At 34.0% G+C, this 26,818-nt stretch overlaps 1 protein-coding gene across 5 annotated transcripts in view; it reads right to left on the reverse strand.

The window, feature by feature from the left end:
• The window catches only part of CCDC91 (coiled-coil domain containing 91), a 149,954-nt gene that overhangs the window by 37,042 nt on the left and 86,094 nt on the right, over positions 1-26,818 (reverse strand). For all 5 annotated transcript variants that reach the window (XM_040595736.1, XM_040595739.1, XM_040595735.1 and 2 more), the window contains exons 8-11: positions 25,241-25,348; positions 11,429-11,521; positions 11,177-11,245; positions 9,260-9,436 (exon numbers count right to left, since the gene is read on the reverse strand). In XM_040595736.1, the coding sequence (XP_040451670.1) occupies positions 9,260-9,436; positions 11,177-11,245; positions 11,429-11,521; positions 25,241-25,348 (447 nt within the window). The remainder of the gene's footprint in view (positions 1-9,259; positions 9,437-11,176; positions 11,246-11,428; positions 11,522-25,240; positions 25,349-26,818) is intronic.

Here is a 26,818-nt window from a genome sequence, read left to right on the forward strand (position 1 = left end):
CAGAGAAATCCAGTCAGCATTTAAAAAAAAAAAAAAAAAAGCAAGCCATATAATGGCTTGCAATTTTATAGGAAAATTCTTTTGTTTCCACACAAGGATCAGGTGGCAGTACTAAATTTTATCTAGGAAATGCAACCACAGACTGCAATGCTAGTGGTTTTTCAGGAAATAGTAACCCTCAAATTATAATGTCTGTGGTTATAACTACTACAAACTACTTCTGAAGGCAGACATGGTTAAAGTCTGTATGAGTGGACTACTCCTCTTTCAGACTTTGCAAGTGTATTAAAAATAAACTGATCTAATAGCAGGGATCTCTTTTAACTCAGTGCCGCCAAGTTGTGTGCTCCTTTACACACTCAAAGTTACAGAACATTTCCTTTTAATGAAAAATGCTTTTCTGTGTCCTTATGGAACCACCATCATCTCCATAAACACCAGACACACTAATGTTTCTGCAAGAAGGTGGAAAAACGTAAGTAAAAAAAAAAGCAAAACTGAAAATAACTGAAAAACATAAGTAAAACAGAAGTAAAACTGAAAATAATAGTTGGGTATCCTCTCAAGAGAAATGCAAGGAAACACTACCACTAAAAGTTGAACAATATGGTAAAGGCCATAGAAACTGGATAAAAAGTCCTTTGAAAAGCAAGTTGTTCTCCAGCACATTACATGATACTACATTGTCAATAGTCTGTCTGGATAGGAATCATGATATTGCAGCAAAAACCCAACAACTTCTTGTATGAATCCACAAGATACTGAATATGAACAGCAATGTTATGATAGTCCAAGCCTGTTGCTGAAAAAATATTTTTTTTTTCTTCCAAAGATTAACAATTTCCCACCCTATCAAAACCCTACAAAGTCTAACAAAGTTATTCCGGGAACTGCAGCAGCAAATATGTCGGTTTTGCTGGGTACTTCAGAAACACAGAAGAAATGGAGTATTGCAAACTCTGCCTCCCCCATGGGATTCTGTAACCCATGTATAAGATGAAGCAACAAATGGGCAAAGGAAGATTGATAAACTGATACTATTTTGTAGTCCCTTAATTGGCAAGACACTCAATGCTCTGTATATCTTTATATATATGAGAAGAGGTTTGAGGATGCATGTAAGTAAATGAATATTAGACGCCACATGGAAATCCTCCCAAGTACAAAAGCATCATAAAAGCAGGGAATGCGATACCAATTTAATGAATGTTTTATAGGTAAAAGTTGATCTCCTAGTAACAAATACTATAAACAGAGTAAATAATGATAAGAAAGAGAGAAAAACAAACTCTGAGGAAGAGATAAAAAGCAGTTTATAGCCTATTTAACAAAGAAAGTGTGATGGAAAGCCCAAGGTAAAGGGCTAGAAAATGAATATTATGGCAATATTCTGAAAGGACATGCTATTGTTAGGACAAAAAAAAAAAAAAAAAGATGCATTAATAAAAATAGAGGGAAAGTGGGAGCTTGCATAAAGATTGAACCTATATTTGTTAGATATATTATATCATCTCTTACAGATACGATGTCTAAATGACCAGCAACCTGTAAACAAATATATTTACAACCGGTTCTGAAATAAAACCATGACACAGTCCTCAGTAACAAGTAACATGGTTGGTGTTGCAGGTACGAGAAAAAATTTGGCGAGTGGGAAAGAAAAAAGATTAAGAGACCTGTTTAACTTCAAATGATGTATTCAATAAAGTGATACCAAAGAGATTTATCAGTGATTTTAGTGCAGACAGAAATAGCACTCAAAGTGGGCATGGAGGAAAAAGTGAGTTAAGCTTCCAAATTCCACCTGAACGAAGACGAAAACTGGCACAGAAAGCATTAAGCAACTATCTAACCTAGGAAGGCCATAGTTCCCGATACTGCTAAAGAAGCTTAATATCACGAAGTACCACAGGAAACTACTGCCAAGCGCTACCCATTAATGTCTTGCCCCTCTGCAACATAGGGGTTCCCAAACTAGCCTCCTTAATAAAATTACCGTATCACCTGTGGCATCACACAGAACCAAGACACAAGTTCTGCAAGTTACAGGAGGCACAGGTCATTGGAAAACAGCTCTGTCTTACAAACAGTATGATGATTTCAGAATAATAAAGTTGTAGGAAATATCATAATACCACGTAGCACCTCACTTGAAGTGGTAGAAGAAACAGATTTTTGCAGCAGCATCATGGGAATAGCAGTTGAATGTATTTTTACACATAAGCAGTTCAGGAGAAGTGTATCCATGAAGGAGATGAACAGACAGGCTAGAAAGATTACAGGAGATCAAAGGAGAGAACTTCTGCAAGGACAACCCTGAAAATACTGTGTACAACAAAGAAAGACAATAAAGACAGATAAGTAGATTCACAATATGAAACTCATTCATAGATTTTAAAATCAGGAAAGGGGCACACACTTGCACTCAGTGTTCTGTATTTTTTTAAGGTAAGGAAACTGGTGCCAATAAACAAAATCCCATAGTTTTGACACCTAAAAAAGGACACATCAGGTGATCTATCTGCAAAAGTAGTCTTACTGGACAATAAAAAGATAAGACAAATGTATAATGTCCATATTTTTTCTTTCATTATACACCTACTGATTTGACACATGAGAAAAAAAAGCTGTTTCTAACAGGTTATAGGGCTAAGAAAGGGCTATTCTACAGCTAATAAATCTGACAAAGCTAGAGTGGGAAATAACTTTATAGACAAAGTTTTTTATTTATTAATTCTTCCAACCTTCTCAAATACTGGCCAATAAGGAAAAATATTTAGACAAATAATAATTCTCAAAAAAAATTTAACATTTAAGTTAAGCAATACTAAAAAAGAAACAAAAGGCAGTTTGATGAGCATGAATACCAAAATAGTTTTAATAATATCACAAGTAACCATTCATTTTCTAGAATTAAGCACCGTGTGTTCTAGACGTTTTGCCTTTACCTTCTAAGCAATGGCATATACTGGCATTCATAAATTAATGGAAAAACATTAAACATACTTTAAAGCCCACACAGTACAGAAGAATAAATTTGTTTTCAACTATCTAGATGTTTGCCAGTAAAATTATATTAATGCATTCCAAGATCATAAATTACAAATTTCTTGTTCTGCAAGAACACCACCACATGAACCCTCAGGAGTGTGAACATAATTGTCTTGAATACTTAGAGATTTACTCAGCAAAGACTATTGGGAAGTTCACAATTTTTTTCCATAAGCCTTTTAGCTAACTTTTCTTGCAAAAATATTTTCTCTTTGTATATCTTAGTATATCTCAGTTGTGGCTTGGCTGAATGAAGCACTGCAGCCTCAGTTTTCCTGAAATACTTTCCCATTGGTAAGATCATTTTGCCTTAGTGCTTTTGCTCATGTCCAAGAGGAAGCAGAGTTTATGTCAGTTCTTTTAATAAATTAAAGGCTTTTTTTTTTTTCCCCCTAATTATTTGCAGCCTTCAGAACACTTGAGTCTCTAATGTATCTGCTGTGTGAATTATGGCAGTGATGAACTCAGGCTCTTTTACCCTTGAGAATTAGGGTAAACTACAGTAAGTTATTCACAGTATTTTAAATTTAAGCCTTCAGGAAATGACAAAGGTGATTCTTTGCTTTGAGTGCTTTAGGAGAGTTATTAATTTCAAACTATGACATGGACCTAAATTTCCATGGCTCACTCTGCAGCTGCCAGCTTTCACTTCACTTGTAATGAATTTTCTTTAAAACAAAAAATGTGGTACATAAATTCTCTTTAGCTTCTTTTGCTACTTCTCTCCCCCACCCTGATTTCACCTCATTATGTAACTGAGTATTTAGCTTTGTAAAATGATAACAACTACCATGCTGAGATCTCTGCGTGTGATAGCATTATAGCTACAGTAGATACTGCTATAGTACTCTGCATTGCCCACTAATTACAAATACAGTATACCATCTTTCTATTTTACTGAAAACTGTATGCATCTCATCATCTTATATCCCCAAAGAATTTCTGGATTTCAGGTTTTTTAGAGTAAAAATAAGCGGAAAGACGATGACAATGGAGAGCACTGTCCTTTGTTTTTTCACTGAAGTTTATAGCTGTACATCAGGAGCTGCACTGCAGTTTTGAATTCTGGGCAGAAACCTTCTTCTTCAGCCAAATTACCTCCTACAGTTTCTCCTTATCTAGAGTGTAATCCTTCTTTATTCAAATAAGTGTTCTAGAAGAATCATTCTAGCAGAAGAATTTCACCAAGCATTCCTTTCTCCACTGACAACTACCAAATATATTACACTGTCCTTGCAGAGAAGTTGCCACTGTAAAAAATGCTATATAATGTATCAAAAATAGAAAAGAAAATACTGGAGACTTGTCAGGCTACATCTAGCCTGTTAAAATATATGAGTTCCTCATCTATAATGACTTTTCAATGTGTTGTAAAAGGATTATGATGTCACTGTGCAAATGAACATTATCTTAAATCAAAAGACCACTCATTTCTTTCACGGAGAGCTTATTTTCCCTGATTTCAGATGCAAGCCCACCCTCCCTCTTCTGAATAAAACCAAAATAATTAAAAATATCTTGTAAAAGCACTATTCACCTGGATAACACACATAAAACCTGAAGATGCTGCTAGTTTCAACCAAATGGAAAGCCTTTTGGACTTCTAATATCTTACAGCCTCTTGAGCCAGTGCTCTAGAAAAACTTTTACCATTTCTGTGGTGATGTAATCTATCTCATTTGTCCCTTCAGAGTTATAAGGCTTCAAAGAACAGTATCTTCAATTTAATTAAAAATCCCATGTTTCTAAGTTAAGACCCAAGTCACTGGAACAGTCAAAGCTTTCATGAAAACAAATGCAATATTTGTGTTACTTTAATCCTTTAATTTCTTAAAAAAAAACAAATGAACAATCAAACAAAGAAAAAAAAAACAAAACCCAAACAAACAAAAGAGAAGGGGGTATGTCAAGGTTGCTCCATCAAGGTGAGATGTTAACTCAGTAATTCTCGGTTCTTACTTCCACTGTAAGTTTACTCTGCTGTTTCATACTTGATAACAAAATATTTTATATTAATCATGAGTTATTTTTATTAAAATGTCCCTAAGTCCCCAGATTTTTCTCTGAGAATGTTAAATTAATAAAGTAAATCTTACATGGAAGTAGCATCTTCTTTATCTGCAGACTCAATATTTACCTGATTGCGGACAAACAATTTTTTTAGGACAAAGTTTTGTCAGGCATGAATATCTAACAAATAGATATTGATATAAATGATCTTCAGAGCTTTATTGTTCTTCTGCTAAAATTGCCTGACCGAAGAAATGTTAACTAGTGTACTTCAAGTTTTTTCCCAATTGCTTTCTCATACATAACCATGTTCTACAAGGTTCTTCTAGTGCATGTATTTAAAACCTGGTGAAAAAAAAAATGACATTTTATTTTATAAAGAAAACTAGTGGATAAGAAATTCCTCAATTAAAACACAGAATCAAAATTCCTAAACATATTTTCTGGTCTAGAAGGTAAAGAAGCCAACAATTCATATCACTATGACACAGAAATTTATTTTCCCTCATTTTCATCACTTAAATATTTCACAGATACACAATGCTGCTGTCGTTTTTAAAATATGCCTTTCCCATCTAATTTATCAATTCCTGGCCCATGCATATGACAGTGTCCTTTTCCCTAATAGTTCGTCTAGTTGTGATTTTCAGTGTTTTACATTGATGTGCTTCTTTGTTCTTAATTTACAGCCATTTCACAGAAATTTTTTAGCTGAAGGACAGAGTTGCGGGTTCTTGGTTATGACTCTCAGTGTCTGCTGACAGTGTAATGAGCTTCTACTACCACATTCACAATTCTGTTGAGGTCCTGTCTGGCTGTCAAATCTGGGGTCTCAATTTCTCCTCTTTTGTTCTTATTTAGCTGTGACATAGACCAAAATATACTTAAGCCACACAGATTATAAAGTGGGTTTGTATCTCAAAGAAAATTATACAAAGTTGAATGTCTTCAAATTTTCCCATTCGTTATTCCTAGATTTACTTATGGATGCCAAGACTGGAATTCATTTTGCCTCACATATTTGCAGAACTTTTGTAGATTTACAGTATTAGTGAAGAAAAATTCCTTCTCTTTTATATGATGTTTAATTTCTTAGTTTTAGATCAAATCAGTAAAGCAAATATCTTCAAATTAACTTAGAGCAGAATGAAATTAAATTTTAATCTAGATTTCTATGACAATTATTGGTATGACACAAGATTAAAAAAGATGAAGAAATAAATATAAATATATCTTTTCTTTCTCACACACAGATTATTTCCTCTGGTGATAAACTGAAGAAGATAAACTAAGAGAAGAGCGATTTTGTTAAAAACAAGTCAGGCTTCTCTTTCCTAGTATTATGTTCCAAAATCATGTGCTAGTCAGCACGGAAGTTTTCTTTCTTGAAAGAAGAGTACTGCTCTTAAAGCTCTTTTTATGTCTGATACCAAAAGGTTATTTTGCATGTTTCCCTACATTCAGCTATGCTCAGTTGTTTCATTACTTGGTACTAAACATAATAACAGTATCAAGTGACAATTTTGAAGCAGGAAGCATAAAGAATTATACAGCACAGAATAAGGAATTAAATGAGGCAAGTGTTACACAGCCACAATTTTACATTTCGTTGTCTAAAATGTTACAGTATGTCTTTTGGCCATTACAGAGCTGACTTGACAGATTATGTTTTCTAAACAGTAACTGCACAAAAAAGTCAATAGTGCAGTTACAGCTCTTGAAAGAGAAATCTTATAGTAAAAAAAATACAAATAAGAAACAACTCTGAGTGGAAGGCTCTACTTAAAAAAAAATAATGTCTGCACACAAACTGCCTGTAGTCCTAAATGTTTTTCTTTGCTAAACCAACATAACATCTGACAACCTGTATATAAGCTATCAGTTGGCACATGAGCGCTGCAGGACTTCTTTTGTCCTCAAGAGAATTTTTGTAGTTGTGTTTGTAACAGCAATGGCCTAAAGGAGGCAGGCAAGTTCTTGGCAGAGGTAACAAGTGAAAATTCCTGCAAGAAATAGATTGCTACATGAAAGTCCATCCTTCCGTAGAATTTGTACTGGTTAATTGGAGAATAAAGAGTGTGACTTCAAATATGCTATACATTAATGTGACAGAATATTGGAAATCTCAAGAAAAATCTGCATTTTCCTTAATTGGGAAAATAGATTAGGTATTTGAAAAATCAATCGAATTCAAAGGAGAAATCATCACATATTATAACTGGATAAGATGTATTATACCTGTACTATCAAAATTGTCAGAGCTATTAGGTATTAAAAAAGATGTAATTAACTAATGCCACATGACTACATCAAGAGCAAGACATATTTATAGGAGAATTAATCACAACACTCTCCAATACCTCAGTGCTACTCACCATCACAACTACAACACTAGACTCTCCAACAACTACCAACTGCTTGATCAAATAGCAGCTTGAGCTGAAAAACCTGTCCTGTTGAAAGGCTTGAACTTCTTCACCAGAAAAGCACTGACAGCTCAGTATATTTAAGACTTTGAACGAACACATCCATCAATATTAAAATTCTTCTAATATCCTGTCTTGTGACAACTTCAAAGGCAATATCAGCAACAAGAAACTCTGGCAGTACACTCCACAGGGAAGGTAAATGTACCCTGAGTCACTACATCAACTTAATCCACCACCCACGGGGCATTTCACAAGCTCCTGAAATCCATAAACACAAAAACCTGGCTGACCTTGTGCATCCAGCTACAAGACTCCTTCACCAAAAACCCTCAGGATTTATCAGATCTCTCCTTGAACTTCATCACCATAGTCATCCTCCTATGTATCTCTTCATGTTCCACAAGCTCTAAAACTGTTGTGTTTTTCTTTACTGAAGTAAACAGCTACTCTATTATTGTTCTCCCATCTATTAACAGATTCTTTTACAGCACTAGTACCAGTTCTCATTCTGGATACTCTAAATGACTTGTATCTAAATCCCAAGCAACAGTTCTCAGCTTGAATTTAGCTTTGAAGTCAGCTGCTTATCTTTTGTTATAAAGGCTTTGAGTGCCTGAAGGCTTATCGGTACAGTAATATTACCAGCTTGAAAATGTATATATTACTACTTGATAACTTTATGTTCAGAAGACATAACCAAGCTATATACAAAGTAAAATCATTTTATTTACACTAGAAATGTAAGCAACACGTAGTATAATAATGGCATGGCATCAAAAAAAACTTCGTGTAGTTGATTAGGTATGAGGTTAATAATTCTGTTTAATGCTGAAAAGGGTAATGGGATCTGTCTCCAAAGAGTTAATTTTTAAACTGCTGTGATACACTATTTTACTTCAAATTCTAAAGGTCCTTTCTATGTTGTTGTCATTCAGGACATGCAGAAAATAAAGTCATAGGAAATTCAATCACCTTAATGAAACACATCTTATTTAAAATTCTTCAGCCTATAACATTCAAGTATGCCACCAAGAAATCAGTGAATTAACAGGGTGTTCCCCCCAATATTTCCAGCGTCAGAAACTACAAAATTCAACTTTTGGAAGAGTAATATAACTGCTATCACAACATATTTATTTTGTAATTCCTACAATTGTTAAAAGCAATATTGGAAACGTCCTTCTCAATTTGTGTGAAGTGACATACAATTATACTTATAGAAGCACCGCTAGAAAGCAACTCCAGAAACATTTCTGGTTCATTACGGGTTTAGAGGTTTCCAATCTTTATAACCCTCTTTTTACTTTGTACCTATTCTGTTTTATTGTCTTAGAAAAACACCTTTTTACTAAGAGAGATAATGGAATTCCAGCAGAATAAGGAACAAATCTAACATATTTTCCTAGGTATAAAAAAGAAAAAGTCACCTGAACTGTCTACAACATAAATGCCACTATCTGAGCTAGTCATCTTGGGCATCTTCTGAAGTCAGTGAGCAAACCCAGCCACTTAAAGGGCATGATTCATCTCATTTCAATATATGTACCTGAAAGGGTTGCAGGAATTTTGTTCTGTATCTGCCAAATTCTTTCCATACACATAGTCTAGAAAAACAAACTGAGAAGATTGCTGTGCACTGAAATATCAACCAGGTGCAGTGAAGAATGATAGATGTCACAAAAAACAATGTATCATAACATTAGGTAGACATTCAAAAGAAAAAATAAAATATACAAAGCAGGTCCATGGAAGGGTAAAAATATACTAACCTGATTGTGTTTTCTTTGCTCTTGCATGGCTTTGTAAACAGCCTGAGCAATTTTCTCTTTATGTCTGTCACGTTCTGCTTCCCACATTTTTCTTTCTTCTGCATGAATCTTCTCCATATTTCTCCTCTCCTCCTCTACTGCTTTCAGAACAGCCTCCCGCACTACTTCTTTTTCAGCCTTTGCAACAAATCAAGCACAAATAAACAACTAAAATACCCAACATGGGTGCCTAACTCATATATATTACTTCTAATGAGATCTATGAGCTGACAAGATATGGGATGTGAATATTTTCACTTCTGAACTATGAACTTACAATTACATTTATGGTGCTATCAAGCACGTATTACCACTGGACAATGACTTTGTAGTTACAGAAAGAAAAAGAAAGTTACAAGCAAGGGTCTTAAATCCCCATCTGCTGAAAAAAACAATATATCATAACTAGTTTGTTTAATGCCACGACAAAGAAAAACAACCATGCAGCAGAAACCATGTAAGAGTAGGTCCGTCATGGGCCTTCCCTACAGTGCCTGATAATCACATACATGTGATACTCCTGCGCTTATCTACAGCTGTCTAATGTCCAAAAACAGTCTGTTTTCTGTAAGTAGCCAATACATACTTAAAACCAATGTGTCTTCCCTCCCAAAGCTCCTTAGCTATGCATCCTACAAGTACTGGTTAGTTTGGGTTATTTTCCAATACATGAAATCACCAGAAGACACATATGGAATTTGAAGTAACAAGGAGAGCTGCTCTACACCCGCTGAGCCACAGAAATATATTTACCAGCAAGACAATCATTGCTAAATATCTATGAATAACTAATGGCAGACTGAAGTTCAAAATTAAAAAAAAAACACAGGCTGACAAACAATACCCACAGCCCCTTCAGGTTTAATAAGCTTACAGGTCTTCCCAGTGCCCTTGGTGGTGGTTATGGAACTGGTCAGGCACAGTTGTAAATGGCAAAAAACACTGGGTTCCTCAAATGCCTACACCTATAAAGCTGTTTCTTGCAGTTCATTGGGACTTGATGCTTTATTTAGACATTTATAAAATATAATGAAAATCAAGTTAAAAAAATGCCCTATATAATTAAGATATTTTATTAAGCACACATTTCCCCTAGGATCAACCATGTAACAGATGATTCTTGTATTACTGAATGTTATTCAGAGGCGCTTACCCAGCATGCATATATTACATTATGAAGATAAAAAGGAAATTATAATATAGCCTAACCAACTGTGCTAGGTACCATGCATGGCTAGTCTTCCCAGATCACTACACGCTACTGAACTCTTGTATAATCAGTATTAGAAATGAAAGATAGCTTAACATTTACAAAATTCCTGTCCTAACCCAATGCACTTAAAAATGAAAGAGACAGAAGACATATCTTAAAAAGCAGATGCTCACTTTTAGTCAATCATCTTAAATAAAGTAATTGAAAGCTGTTAGAATGTCCAGACTTTTACACCATTTATAAAATGGTCTGTCCTCACTGAAAACGACCATGTGACCATAACAAAAGTTAAATCAGACACAATGTAATTGTCTTATTAAGATCATCAGTTGACCCTGCTACCTAGCTCTTCAAATTAAGATGTGTTCTTGTCGCTAACCGAAAGACCACGAAAGCAGGTATTTAGGTAATGCCAACAAATGAACAGTCATATTGTCACTTCTTGTTATAAACTAATTCAGAGGCTATCTTCGATACCAGTTACATAGACTATCGGTATCAAGGCACAGGATATAGCACATACATCCGTGATCTATAGAACAGCTTCTTTAACATACAGATGAGAAGACAGAGCTTGACAAATCTATGTGAGTGAGTTGCTGAATGGGCTTTAGTAATGATACACATGGAATCATGTTGCATGCCTACTACTTAACAAGAGATACCTCTGCAGCAGCTGCCACAGCCTCCTTACTTCTTTGTCTTTCTTCATCCAAACATTTGTCAAGCACTTCCTGTAAGTGAAATTAATTATGAAAAATTAAAAAGCAATACACAATAGAGGAGTGGCTAAAATTAATTTCAGTCAAAGTGCTTGAGAAAGCTTCCTCTTCCTGTCAGTAACTGTGACAGGATCATTCCAATGAACTTCATGGTGCAGATCAAACTCCCTTTTTTTTGGTAAATAAAAGAAATACCTTGTGTTTTTGTGACTGCTGCATCAAAGCTTCTTCTATCTTTCCTGATAGCACTTCCTTCTCTGCTTCCAAAATGTCGAGAAGTCGCTGATGCTATTGGGAGAAAACATTCATATTATTGTAACCACAGTCTGCTATATTATTGTAACCACAGTCTGCTAGTAAAACAGACAAAAAGAACTCACTCAAGACACTCAGGTTTGTCAGCTGCTTACAAAATTACTTCAAATGTAGATTCAGTATAGCGATATCTACAGCACTCTGTTAATTGACTTCATGTCATGGAAAAAAAAAAGCAACCAATAACAAGAAATAATTACCTTCCTAATTATTTACTATTTCCTTTCAGTCTGAAGAGAATTTGAAAACAAGTTGGAAAACAAATCACTACATAAAAGCAACAATTAGAAAATTTATAAAGATGGTCTAAGTAACACCACACTTTAAACATTTCATTTAAACAGCTGCAGAATTTAAATGATGCTTGTACTACCTCTCAGATATACGTACAAAGGGCAGAAGGCTAATTTATTTTTTCCAACCATTTGTGATACCATTAACTTTGAAATCCAGTAAATGAGAGCAAACGAGAATGCCGTTTTCTCCCAGCTTTCTTGTAAACTGGAACATTTTTTTCAGGGAGAAAATGGACACTGAAAAAAAATGACCATGTAGCCTGAATTTAGATGTATAATCTGTCACTGTTCTTAATCACAACCCATTTATCTGTTTTTCACTAAACCAAATAAAGCAATTGAAAGATGTGGGTTTTGTCTGCAAGAGGTTAGCTGCTTTCCAAAACTGAAAATACTGGAAATTATTGAGGTTGGGAATTTGTCGCGAGGTAATTGCTAGCAAGTAGAGTACACTTTTTAACATATTATTTAAGAGATACTGTATTATAAAGATGACCAAAAGGAAAGTGTAACAGTAGAGGTTTATATTAATAGAAGTGTGTATAACGAACATAAAATTTTTACACAAACACTTATGCAGGCAAATACCCCTTTCACCAGCATTTCTAAGAAACACTCGTTTCTATTTCATGAACTTTATTATGTTTTAATTAAAAGTGTCTCTAACGGCAGCTAGAAATACATTACTAAACTGCAATACTATATTTTGAAAAATATTTTTTAATTTGAAGAATAAAATAGAAAACTTCTAGACAGCTTTATAAAATAAAACACCTATCTGCCTTTCCAGGATAAACATGTAAAGAGGCATTTCCTTATGAATTTACTTAAAATAGGTCTGAATGAAGCAGACATATTCTAATGGAAAACACCTGTGGGAGGAGTGGTGAAATTCACATCATGGTTATACTTAATGATGTGTAACTAACTTTTCTTATGGACTCAGTATTTTCAGAAATTAGCTTTAACTATCAGGGCATTTATAGAAATTATTTTTTGCCAGTAACTCAAAGATGAAACAATAAATATATTTTATTAGTCAAATGATCTCCATGACTCTTCACTTGACTGACTGTACAAGCTCAGATCTATCATTTCACTTTCATTTGAAAGAATGACACAATAGAAGACAAACATGTCTGATAAAATATTTGCATATATGACACACATCAAAGTCTACCAATGTCAGTTAAAAGACTGAAATTTTATTTACTTCAGTCAAGAATCAGCGAGGGACTTTCTAAGGAAAGCTCATTAGAGAAAATCACCTCTATGTTTAAAACACCTACAACAGAATAGTAGTTAACTTGTTCAGCCAGATTAGAATTTCTAGTATAAGACTTGCAGGCAGTTAATTTCAGCTTGACTCTGACCACCAGATTTCTAGGTTAGGTATGAAGACTTTGTATGCGTATTTCAAGTTGCCATAGTAGGCCAGCTACCAGAATTATTCTACAACGTTTTCCATGGCATTACAATTTTCAACCTTTAAACTTCAGGGCCACTTCAGAAATTTTATTTTACATATATGTATAAAGACGACATGCACGTGCATCCTAGAAGTCCTGAAACAATGCAGACATTTCCATTATTACAATATAGAACATGTATATATGGCCAATGGAGACAATTACTGTAGATAAAATAATTTAATTACTACAGCATTCTGCATGTCCCTAACCACCCTACACAGCAGTTTACTTGACATAAACCTGTGGCAGACCTACAATCTCGAAAACTACAGACATCGGGAGCAAAATTTTTATCATACAGAAACCTGAAAAGTTCTGATCTTTGATACATCTCTGAAGTGAAAACGTATCTCTTTCACTGCAGAGTGCACAACTAAATCCAGAGATCAACCCTTTGTACAAAACAAAAAAAAGAAAATGTTACTCCAGTTGGTTGTTACAGTAATAAGGAGTTTAACAACAGCTGGATCTATCAGATCCATCGAGACACAGCATATCAAACAAATAGAAATATAGACAGCAGCATAAGATAAATCAGTCTGCTGCTTCTGGAAGCAGAAAGGGAAACCTTTAAAATACAATATGCTGCTTTTGCTTGCCACTTTACAAAAAAAGGTTGCTTAATAAGTAAACAATTACCATAAAAATGAAGGCTGCTGTGACTGCCTTTGCAGTACGATTACTTTGATTAAGCTTAGGATCTCCTATCTCCTTGGTGGACTAGAAAATCTATACAGTATTACATTTTGAGTTTTACGGAATTCACAGAAATTCAGTAAGAACTGTATTAAGAATTGTATCGGTGTATAAAAACACACTAGTTCCTATTTTTCAACATTCTAGAAGTAACTATATGTGAGCACATTTAGAATGCTTTTAGAATAAAAACTAATGACTTCTGGCATATTTCAGTGCTACTTCTTTTACATTATATAGCATCCCCATTTCTCATGGAAACATAAAATTTATAATTTCAAGAACGTAAGCCTCTTGTGAATAGCTTGGCATGTCCTTTCTTATTATAATGTAAATGTTTACTCACGTGGAACAATCCTTCCATAAATGGTTACCTTCATATCTGAACTTCCAAAAGTTCATATATCATCACAAATGTTGCAACAGCTGTCCATACAACTCAGTAAAGCACATTCTCTTGTACTAGTTCTAGAGAAATACCTTGAAGAACTGTTTATTTGGCTTCAGAATTTATATTTGGCCAAATAGTTTTCTTTTTCAGAAAGAAATGTACCTTAAGCTATTAAATTACATAAATTATATGAAAAAAAGTAACTGGGAATAGACAAAGAGTGAAATATTACATGAACTGCTTCTTGAAACAGGTCTTGAGTCCAGAAAGCCCATATTGCATACTTAGCATAGATACAACAAAGAGGATGAAAGTTTCCATTCTTCAGGTAGTTAATAAGCAATCTAATTACTTATCAAGAACTTTTACTTTTTCTAAGGTACAGTGCTCCACAGTAGTATTAAGCATCATATGGAGTCATGGAATCTCTTTGAAAGCTATGCTTATTACTGTGATGTAAAGCAAGCTCAGTGGCATTATTAACCCATTTTTAGAAAAGAATGTACCACCTTGTCATCTGAATTCCTTTTTACAGAAGCACAGATCTTTCAAAGGTATACCTGGGTATCTAGGTTATGCATAATACTTGTGCAGAAAATGTGGGATGTTATGGATAGTAACGGTTTCTGTACATTCCTCCTTCTGACAGGAATCAAGCAAATTTTAGCTACTTCTGTATAATGACAGCAATCTGACAGACTTTGATAAAAAGCAGTAATGTAAAGGAAATGATTAATGAATCTATGAATAGAATTCCAAGCTGTTAGTTTAAATGTCTCTGCACAGCAAGATATTGTAACCCCTCTGTAACCAGTCTTTAAATTAGGGCAACTAGCTTTGTACTTCTGATTTAAAAATTATCCATATAAATTCTAAGTAGAAGTTACTATATAGAAGCATTAGATACATTAATTTTCTAGACACATGCAGAATGACTTTGGACTTTGTTACTTAATGGCGATGCTGAACTCTATATACAGTCACTGCTTCCTCGGCTGGTCTTTCAGATGAGGTTATTAAAGGAGCTGAAGGTTAAAAGCATATAAAGGGTGAAGGTTTCACTTCAGCACTTACACATTTGAGAGCTTTCAACTGCTCTTGTATTTTTATCTAACAGGAATTAACAGGATGTTTTAGGTTCATTTACTTGGCTTGCAGATTTTTTGTACAACTATAACAAAGGTCTTCTAATACAGACCATTACTGAATTAAAGGTCATATACACTGAGATAAATGCCTACAGCTAAGCAAACTTATCTCATAAACCCCTCACCTTCTCAACAGAAATAAAAGCTATAGAAATTATGCAAGCTGAAAGAATTTCATTCAGCATTTCCAGCTTCAAAAGGCAAGAATTATGAGCATGTTCCCCAATCTGTTAAAGTATTAAAGGAATAAAGAAAGAGCATTGTGACTTAAGGCACTACCCTGATATATATATATATATATACACACACTGAAGTTGGATTCCCAAGCATTGTAGATGCCACTTTCTCTTATGCTTATTGGGATGTCAAAGTTGCAGGTCTCCTGGTCAATTGTACCTGAGAGGATACTGCCCATGCTTCAACAAGTAAACCTAATAAAAGCTTTCAATAAGAAGTGATCAGCCTCCTGTAAGTAAGCTAATGAATTCATCAGATCTAACAGTCCTATGAAAAATAATCCCGTCTGTTCCAGTTCTCCTGTGAAAGTTATGATGGAGACCCACTAATGGAGCCTTATGTCTGGAAAAAAGCACCTAACCTGTAGACTGTAAGACAGTGTCCATGAAGTTTTTAAATGGAAGTTGGCAGTGAGGGTTTCCTTTATTAATCAACAATCCAAGAACCAGAAAACCGGCAAGAAAATTCTAAACATGTTGGGGCTTTGAATCCAATTATCTAGCTGTTATTAAACAAATATACCTTACTGACTCCCTGAACTAAAGTGCAAAAATGGAAACTGATGGAAAGTTATAGCTACAGAGAATCTTACAAAAAAGAAAAAGATGTCCTGAACTGAAAATATGGTGGATGAATCAGTGTGAGGCCAAAATAAATCTCAGTGAAAACTCCACTTTAGTGAAACAAGAAAGTTTTCAGACAGATAGCTTGCTAGGCTGCACATTCACGTTATGCATGTTATCTATAAGGCACAGGAGACAGTCCAATACAGCGGAGATACTCAGCCAGATCTAAAAACCTTTAGCTTAGGTACCACAAATAGTATAGCTCTTCAGTGCTTTGCCTGAAATGATTTCCATAGCCCAGAGCCCTTACCTAGCCCTCCTTCTGACAATGCTACGGTTTGCTTCCTATTATTTCCCTATTTATTATATTATATATTATGTATATCTATATAATTATAATATTCCTATTATTCCATAGACAGGGAGTATAGGGTTAATAGTGCAATTTTCTGATGTGCAAAACTTCTGAAAAGCAAATTGTAGTGGGATGTGATGGCACAATGCGACACAAGAAAGTATTTTCCAATAAAAGAAAAAAACACATACTTTTTAGAAAAATGGTATTTCAAAGTGGAGAGAAATACTAGTATTTCTACCCTACTGTGTGGAAAGTAGCAAGAGAGGGTCAAGAAGTGTCTTCTGAAAATCATCTTAAAACAAAAGGCATTCAAAAATAGGTTATAATGTTTTCCTCCCTGCAAGAACTTCTCTAGGCAATGGTTCCAAATGAAAATTGTTTGATGTAGATTCAAATATAAATACAGAGGTCCTGTGGTTTTTCTTGATTCCTGTAAAAAAGAAATCAAAAGAATCTTTCTTTTTTTCCTGGAATGTGAGTCACAGAAGGCACTGTAAACAGATTTAATCACAATAGCAACTAGGCAGTCTTTTTTGTTATTTTTATATATTAAATTTATTTCTGAGGAATCATGACATTATCATTTCAGGTAAGCATCTTGTGAAGGATTACATAGTACATTCATGGAGTGAGTGAAATAATGCAGGGTATGAACTATTTTACAGGTAAAACACTGTATTAAAACTATTAATAACTAATTCCATTTTAGCACACTTAAGATTCCTTGCATATCTCTATTAATCCTAAACTGCAAATTTAAAGAAAAAGGAAATAATAGAGTATCTTGCATAAACTGAAATGATTTTTAAAAACATAGATGGTTTCTTCCTGGGCCCTATACTGTTTCATTTTGAAGAAAATGAATGCAGGATTTCATCCACAAATGAGGATGAATTATTTTGCTGTAACTAACAGGCATCCAATTTATATTTCTGCAGATTGAGCCCTTCACAATATTAAGTAAATCATTATGGAGAGATCAACAAATTCAGTATAGATAAATTAATTTTGTTAGCTGTTATTCATAGTTTATGTAAGAATAGTCAGATAATCATTCAAAAACAAAACAGCAAATAACATCACAAAGCCATCAGTTAATATGAATATCCTAATACTTAAAAAAACCCCCACAAACAAAAAAACAAAACTTGCATTATTTGTAGCATTACTGCGACAAAATAATGCCACTTCACACTTTCTCAGATTTTTAATCTGAGGAAACAATATTCAAACACTAATGAAATGACACTTGGCACCTTGTTTTAATGACATCATTCTGAAAAACAATATATTAAGACATATGTATGTCTAATTCACCCTCAGCAAATGATCAGTTTTTCGTGTAACAAAAATCTACTGAATTTTTTAATCTAACTAAACTGCATTGTAGTTTGTAGTTTAATAGAAAAAAGCATAGCCATAATAAGACTTTATCTCTCATCTCTAATATGTTGGGGTTTTTTTGTACCTTCTTTACATATGGACAAAGAGCAATATCTGTCCCTTAAGGTTTGAGAAAAATTATCTTCAGAAAAATTTAGCAAATATTTCAGTACTTCATTCATCAGCAGGAATAATAAAGCACTGGATAAGACTTTTTAAGAATTCACCATTTCAAATTTGTTCACCTACTTTAACCAGAAACCTTCTTAACCCACAAAGTTCTACTTTTATTTCTGTCTCTCCTGAAGGAATCTAACAGTAGGAAGAAATAACGCAGGTCATGGGAAACATTATCTCTGTGTAAGAGGGAGATGACATAACAAAAATACAGTCACAGCATCATGATTTTGTAATGTTATAAAAATATGCCCATTTCTACACCCTATTCAAAATATTATTCTGAGGAAAAAGGCAAACTTGTTAAAACACTAATAATAGTCTTCTTCTCCTGTAGAAAGGCTAACGATATTTAACAGCATATTCTTTTATACTGCACCTTTTCTTCACCACTACTAAAATATGCCTAAGTCAAATGACAAGACCTGGTAATCATAACTGGTTTCCTACACTGTCCTCACTATCTGTGGCATCTGAGTGTTTGGCAGCACAAGGTGGAAAATCTGTCTGAAGAGTTCCAACATCTGTTACATATTTCCACTTCCTCAAATTATAACTTATTGCTGCATGGTTGAACTGTATCTTTTTGCCAGTTTGAGGTCCAAGTGGCTAAGAAAGCAGCAAAACTTTTCTAAGAGAAAGCTCAGGAATCAGCACAACATTATACAACCAGAAAAGTTAAAAAAATGAAAAAAAAGAAAGAAAAAATACAATAGCAGTAATAAAATACCTAATCCTATACTCATACTCAGGGTTCCACTCAGCAGTATACAGACTATGTAAACTGTATAATTTGAGGTACATCAGAGGGTGAAATTAACCTTAAAACATTTTGCTGCGTATGTGTTTCATTTTTTTAATAAATAAAGTAATAAGCTATACAAAGTCATGTAAATACAAAGATACTTTTCTCAGAAAGCATATATAGTAATAGAGACTATTAAAAAACCCACAGACTTCAAGGTCCTAAGGATACAGAGATAAGGAACTTCAGTAAAAATATGAAGGAAAAAAAAAAGTATTAATTAGCCCTTCTGTTTTTGTGATCTGATTCATTTCACAGGCTGTATGAGTTCTCACAGAATCGCTCTATCTATCACAAAAAATAAAAGGAAATGAACTCCTAAAATATGAGTGATATAAACAGCAGAATGTTCAGTAATGGAATATAGCAAAATAGAGGAGAAAAATATTTCAACAATAGCTGACAGAAAAATAATTAAGGAGAAAAATCACACTATATTACTTAGTTGTTCATTATTAACAAGGGTTGATGATATAAATTCATAACAAGCAATGAAGATTTTAAGAAAACGTTATATAAGCAAAAGGCAGAAAGCAAAAATCACACTAAAGAGCTATGTTCAACTGGAACTTGACAAATCCACGGAGGCAAATGCAATTTCCAAATAGGATTTTTGGTTGAGACTCTGAAAGTATCCTGGCTGGATTAACAGTGCAAAGGGACTGCAAAATTATCTTTCAACTACCCTGTGATAGTGGGCAGGTTCAAATGCAGTTAGAAGACGCTGGTAAGTATTTATATATATATATTTTTTTTTTTTTAAAAAAAGATATGCCTTTTTGGGTCTTAGCAATGTAACTTTTCTTTTGGGATGTAAATGCTAAGCAATACTGGATACAAAGACAACACATACAAAATCAAAACACAGAGTGATGATAAATCAAACCTTTTCAGGACTTAAGGAAAACAAACAAACAAACAAAAAAGCCTTCCCAGCACAGGAAGAGCTGATTCTTGATCTTTTTACTCCAATTCTTTCTATACATGCAGAAATCAAGGAGGTATTATGAATTTAGGAATAAATAAGTCAAATTGAAAACAGGATTCTAATAAATACTTTTTTTCAACTTTACATAACCAGGAACTACCAGAGAATAAAGAAGTTCTGAGTCTAACTTTACTCTTGGCAGAAGAGCAGCAAACCTGAAAAGACACATCTAGATGAACTATGTTTAAGGATGACAGAAGTCAGGTGCAAAGTGAATTTGATGAAAACATAATGGGAATGAGTGACAGGAAGTACTTCATTTTGGAGGGAATGAATAAACAATTATTCCCACAGCAGCAAACTGCAAGATTTCTGAGAACTGAGAGGAAACGTTTAAAGAAGAGAACATGTTAAATACTCTCAAGAATTTCCAAACCTATCTTAGTTGGAATTAATGAACCAGAAAGGTTATGTCAACTTCAGCCTTCGTTTTTTCAGTCTGCAAGTCTTGTCTTCAGGGTTATTCAAGTACCTACTGGTCTTACTGCAAAAATTGGCTAAGGTGTCCTAAAAAACCAAATATTCAGAATTCTCTAAGAATCTAGTCTGCATATGCTCCCTTCCAGATCAGGCATTAAAGAGATTTCACAATTACTAACATTAGATGGGAAAAAAAATAGAACCTCTTTTGTTTACAAAGGGAGGGGAAATAAATAATCAAAATTCATAAAATAAGCACTGTTATAGAAACATGGTGCACATAATGAGTAGATATAAAACCAAGATTTGAAATAGTAGAAACTTATACTTCCTGACTGCAGAATTAAGTTGCTGAATGAAAGAAACACCTTGTCTAGCATATAAACAATGACTTGCTAATACAAGACAAGTACTTTTTACACTTGACATTTTAGGAATTGTTGGGGGAGTTTACTGGGACTCTTCACAGAAGGCTATGCAAAACAAAATGCATCATCCAAATACTGGAGAAGGTATCTGTCACATTCCTGCAGCTCACTACTATTGTCACATCAGCTTTCTGCTTGTCCACAAGCTGTTCTTAGAACTTCAAAAAAATGAGTTCTAGCAAATGGAACTTCTATCCTGACTGACCTTTCAGCAAAATGTTTTCAAATTGAAGCTAAATCAGTACCTCTCTGAGAGTGTTTCAAAAAAGGGCACAAGATTTCATGCACCATCGAACAGATTTTCAACTACTATTTATCATACAAATGACAGCCAATACCACGATAAAGCAAAGTAGAAAAAGAATTAAGGACATGCGACTAACACTACTTATTTCAAGTGTTGTTGCATCTACAAATGCAAGGCTTGTTTCATAGCTTCACATAAAATCATCATGAAAAGTATCAACATACAAAAGTGCAGAGGAAGCATTTAACGGAGTTCTTTGATTTTTTTGTGTGACACTTCCAGTACTGTTCTGTCTCAGCACTTACACTAGCAGCTCCACTGGCTTCTTAAACTATGGCAAAAATTTCAACATAATGTACTCTATACAAAGGAAAACCGCAGGCCACACATCCTTAAGGCACATCCTTAAGGATTTACTGAGTAGGAGAAAAGAAGTCCAGCCTAGGAAAGGAATATGCATGCAATTGAACTCCAGAAATAAAGACTTCTATTCCTTGTCTGTCTTTATTAATCTTTTATGTGAATCAAAACAGAAAATAGGCAGACTAACATAACTAAGGACCACAGTAAAAAGACATCTCCCTTAGCTATATCCAAGCATGAAAGCACTACACAGGATATCCAGTTGTATGTCTCTGATTTATACTGTTTCCTCAGGAAGACATAGAGAAAAAGAGGTATCAAGTTGTAATTTAGAAATGGAAATGTGTAATCTGAGCCTCACTTCAAATATGCTTTAATCCCTCCCTATGCAAGAACGCGTTTCACACTGAAGGAGACCATCAAGGTAAGGAAAGAAAAGTGCAAGATAAATAGAGGGAAAATGATTTCTCATAAATGCAAAGTGATTTGCTGCAGGTATTTAAGATTTTACTTTACATTAACACACAGATCATTGACTGTTTTAAAAAGAATACATCAATCAACCTCAATATAGTTTAACACCAACTTTGAATAGTGAGAAATTTGTGATACATCATCATTTCTAGGGCTTCCAGTGAAACTAGTCATTCCTCTTACACTACCATGCTCATGGTCTAGCAACCTTAACAAGAAAATTCCTTAGAATATCCTAGTCCTACATGGTAAATATTTTTAAATAATAGAAGCTTGCTTACTCCATCTTTTCATGGTGCCTTTTATCGTCTGTGCTTTTTAAAGTTACTCAGTCTCTATGCTTCCTCTATGTTCAAAAGAAAAACCTACTTTGATTCAAACGCTGGAAAATAGAGATGGCTGAAAGACACTCTATTCCACATACTGAGGTATGGACAGCAGAATATTGCCATAAATAAATAAATAGCCTGCCTCTGCATCAAGCATCCACCCCAGGCAATTGCTTAGTTATACAGTCTCAGAGATGAAACCATATTTCTCCAAATGTATGAGATACAATGAATTTAAATTATATATACCTATTAAACCAAAGTATGCATTGCCTGTAGACCTCTCTCATGCCTCATTTGTCATAAAAGATCAGTAAAAGCTAGCAAAGAAGGTAGAACTATGATCTAAATTTGTCAGTAATCTTACAGAGATACATTTTATTCTAAGATGTGTGAGTTGGTTTTGGGTTTTGCTTGAGGATTTTTTTAATATTCGTACTTCACAAGATACATATTGTTCTAGCCATCGTGGCATCTCACTTCTAGCACTGACCAATACCTGACTATACTGAAGGACATTTATTAACTTCCTGTTATATGTCCCTTCATTTTCTGAGTAATCTATCCAAAAGTTTGTTGATCATGTTTTTCAGTATTTATTTTCATACAGTACATTTAAGTTTCTGATTTTGAAGCTGTATTGTCTTTGTATTTTAGCAGAGAAAAACAGCTGTTACTTCTCAAAGAGACACTTTTGGGAGGGAGGGGTACGGAAATTTAGGGGGAAAATGGAATTAGGATAAAGCATGAGAGTTATTCTATGAGATAATCTTGATTTTGTGGAACTCGAAATAAAAAAGCAGAAAATTTAGAAGGAATGGCAAATGAGGAGAGAAAATTATGTGGGTTGACAAAGTTTTACATGGGTTTAAAAGTGTGCAGGTAAAATACTGCTTGTAAGACAAGAATAATGGAAGAGAACAACAACAACAACAAAAAGCTATGTTCATATACAGAACATACTTGCACTGTGTGACTACTGCCACAAAAAAAAAAAAATCTTTACAGTGATATCCTTATAACTTTCCATGTAAAGGTGGATATGCATGTACAATCCCGTAACACAGAACATCAATCAACTTGGTGTACAATCATTAGCAATCATTTCAGCAATCTCAACTGTTATTACAGAATAAAATAATTTGAACAAACCCAAAAAGTTAAAACACCAAGGCATACATTTAAGAATAGATGCACTCAAAAAGAATAAAAACATACTACACATTTATCAGATTCCCACAAAGATTTATGAGTGAACAAAATTTGCCAGTATAAATCCGTTTTATTAAACCTGGTAGTTCTACCATAAACACTCCCACTTTTCTACTTATTAGGCTTCAAAATCCCAGTTATCTGTTACAATTAAAGCTAATAAACCTTGACTGACAAATGACTCAGATGTTTGTGAACAAAATGTAAACCTTTTCTGGTATCCAACTGGTGGGTTCAATTGTGTTAAATGTAGACGTGATGTGAACTGGGCACTGTCTTATTTCGTAAGTACTCTTCTGTCCTACAACTGAGAATAGGTCCCTTACGAAGCTGGGTTCTCCCCAGGTAAATCTGAATCTCTCAAACATGTTTTCACATTTCTGTCCCCACCTTTTAGTTTGTGATGCAAATGTCACAGATCACGCGAGCAGTATTTTTGCTCAATCTGAAAGTATATCCTCAAAAATCTTCCCATAACGCTTCCAGATTTCATGAGATTCACTATTTTTTAACATTCAGAAAATGGTACCAAGTCAATAAACAACATGTTGATTTCAGAAACACAAAACATTTTGTTAAATTTAATTTTTACTTGCTTTTTAGGCAGAGCTTTATGGTAAGCATTAAATAACTGTAGTTCTGTGCAATAAACAGGTCATTCATGGTGGAAATGATTTCTCCAAACTATTACATCTTTCCTTCATCCTGTTCATACAGATGTTTATATATTTAATATGTTTGCGCTAAAGTGTTAGTTGATATGGTCAGAACAGTGAAATGATCATAAAACACTTTTGGAAATGGTGAAATACTTCAAGTGGGCTTTTGATGTATTTAGCTCTAATATACACCAAGAAAATTAAATAAACTATTATCCTTTGTATTTTTAATAGAATTGTTGCTAACAGTACTTAAAAAGGCAATTTAATACTGTTAATTGCAATGTAAACAACTCCACGAAGCTGTTAACAAATTAGCTTTCTTTAAAAAAACCAAACATACTAACGTTCATTATTATTTTGATCCAAGAGCTGTAACTGAGTCAAACAAAGATATGTTCAATAACAAACCAGATTTACGCTGTTCAGATACTCATCAGTAATTCATGGGATTCCAAATACTTGCTATGCAGTGTGCTTTTACTCATTGTCATGTTAAATGACAGTAGGCCTATTTATATATTTTTTTTCTGAATGTTATGTAATTCCTCATAGCTAGTTTTATATTTTCTATGTCAAATTTCTATGAAATAAAAATAGGTTTGGACAACAGATACTTGTGTCTACCGCCTAAGAAGCATGAAAAAATTTGGACAAAAAAATTGTGCAAATCCCTTAAAATAAAATCCTACACTTAACTACGTAAACTAAAAAAAAAAAATTGTGAGTTTTCTTTGAGACTGCAGAAAATGGCAGCTGTTAAAGAAGTAAGTGTTGAATTGCTCTGAGACTTTTCTCAGTGCTACACTCTTCCTAAAACTGTTCTAAGCAAGTTAAAATGTTATAAAAGACCTTTGATCCCAACAGACGAAGAGTCATTGTTTGTTTTGCATTTTTAAGTACTTGTGTTCACTGTTATCCTTAGGACACTTAAGGTGAAATATTATATTTTGGTGATCATATATATTAATATTTTTATAAAACAAAGAAGTTGAAACTAAAAGAAAATCATGAAAAATTTTTTGGCATGTGCACATTAATACCTGAACATTAAGAAGTTCTTCACATTTGTGAGAATGTTTTTCAATTGCTAGTATATACTGTTTTTCAATAGCTGCTTCTTGCTGTTGAACTGTAGATTGTAGCAGTGCCTGCAAAAAGAAAGCACAAAATATTCAACAAAGATATAACTGGGATGTTTATTGGTAACTGCATCTACTAGTACTTGTGTATAACCAGAATGTGGAATGCTGTTATAAATTTGGAATGTGCAACTATTAAAGTACCTTTCTATGTAACACTACCTTGTTTTCAGTCAGGACTAAAATTTTTTGGATCTCAGATTTCTTATACACAGTCTGTTTAAAAGACAGCAGCACACAGAAGATAGGGAGAGAATTTCTGTAAAATATACTCAGTTTAGTGGGGGACCACACAAGAAGAGGAGCATATGAAAGCTGCTGAAAAGAAAAAAAAAAAAAGAAAAAAAAAGGAGAGAAAAAGAAAAGGCAGCCAGACATATTTCCCTGGCTGACAAAACTCCACATCCTCTCGGCACAGTGTAAGATCCCATGGGCCAAGCATGATCTTCACAACCACAAGTCAAGTAAAAGCAGATGGAAATTCTGAGTAATTTAAAACATAAAAGAACATCCTGCCCCCCCCCCCCCCCCCCCCCCCCGCCCCCCCCCCGGAAGTTCACACTCAAATGTGAAGCAGTGGAAGTCAAAGTGTGGAAAGTCAAACTACCAAAACAGTAACGAAAAGATGCCAAAATTAGGAACTCTCTGTGTGAGAGCATGTGTGCATGCACATGTGTGTATTCACATGCACTTGACTAAACTCTGCAGAATTTCCAGCATCTGAACACACACAAAAAAATAAAAAAAATCTTAAGATATGTGAAAAACCATATTACACTCAGGCTTCTTTAAACAACGATGGTATTTTAATGCAGGATTTACTTAACTCATGCTATGCAGGTCTTTTCCCCCTCATATTATATATTATATATGTCACCTTCCAAATATTCTTTGGGCTATTTATACACAATGTAGCAAACTATTTTTAACTAGTAATCAATACAGTGAAGTAGTTGAAATTACTGTGTAAGTTAAAACAGACGTAAGTTTTACAGAAAACAGACCTTTGGCCCAAATACAGACAAAGGAAAAAAAAATCCCATCTTTCAAACAATCTATTTTAGAGATATATATACTTCATGGAATATAACACATTAAATACAATTTTGAATACTTCTAAAAAACCCCAAAAATGTATTAAAAAAAAAAGATTTGTCTGAAAATTTTTAAACTACCTTTCCAAATTTTCCACTAATTAGCCTCTTATGCCAAAATCAGTGCTCTTCATTAATGCTATAGCATGGTAGTAGCTTTCAGCACAGGTTCAGAGATTTAAAACGTAAAAATGACAACGTATACGTTAATCAAAGTGTAAGATTTGCAGAGGGTTTAGCTAGCCATAAGTTTACCTCCAAAAAAGCCAATTTCCTTCCAAATAAATTTAGTTATTTTATTGATATAAATCAGGCAATCACAAAACCTTAACTCTCAAAGTATAACTTCTGTAAGTGAAACTTCATACGCTAAATCCTTTTGTGT

Source organism: Falco naumanni, chromosome 5 (assembly GCF_017639655.2).
Source record: "Falco naumanni isolate bFalNau1 chromosome 5, bFalNau1.pat, whole genome shotgun sequence".
Lineage (NCBI taxonomy): Eukaryota > Metazoa > Chordata > Aves > Falconiformes > Falconidae > Falco > Falco naumanni.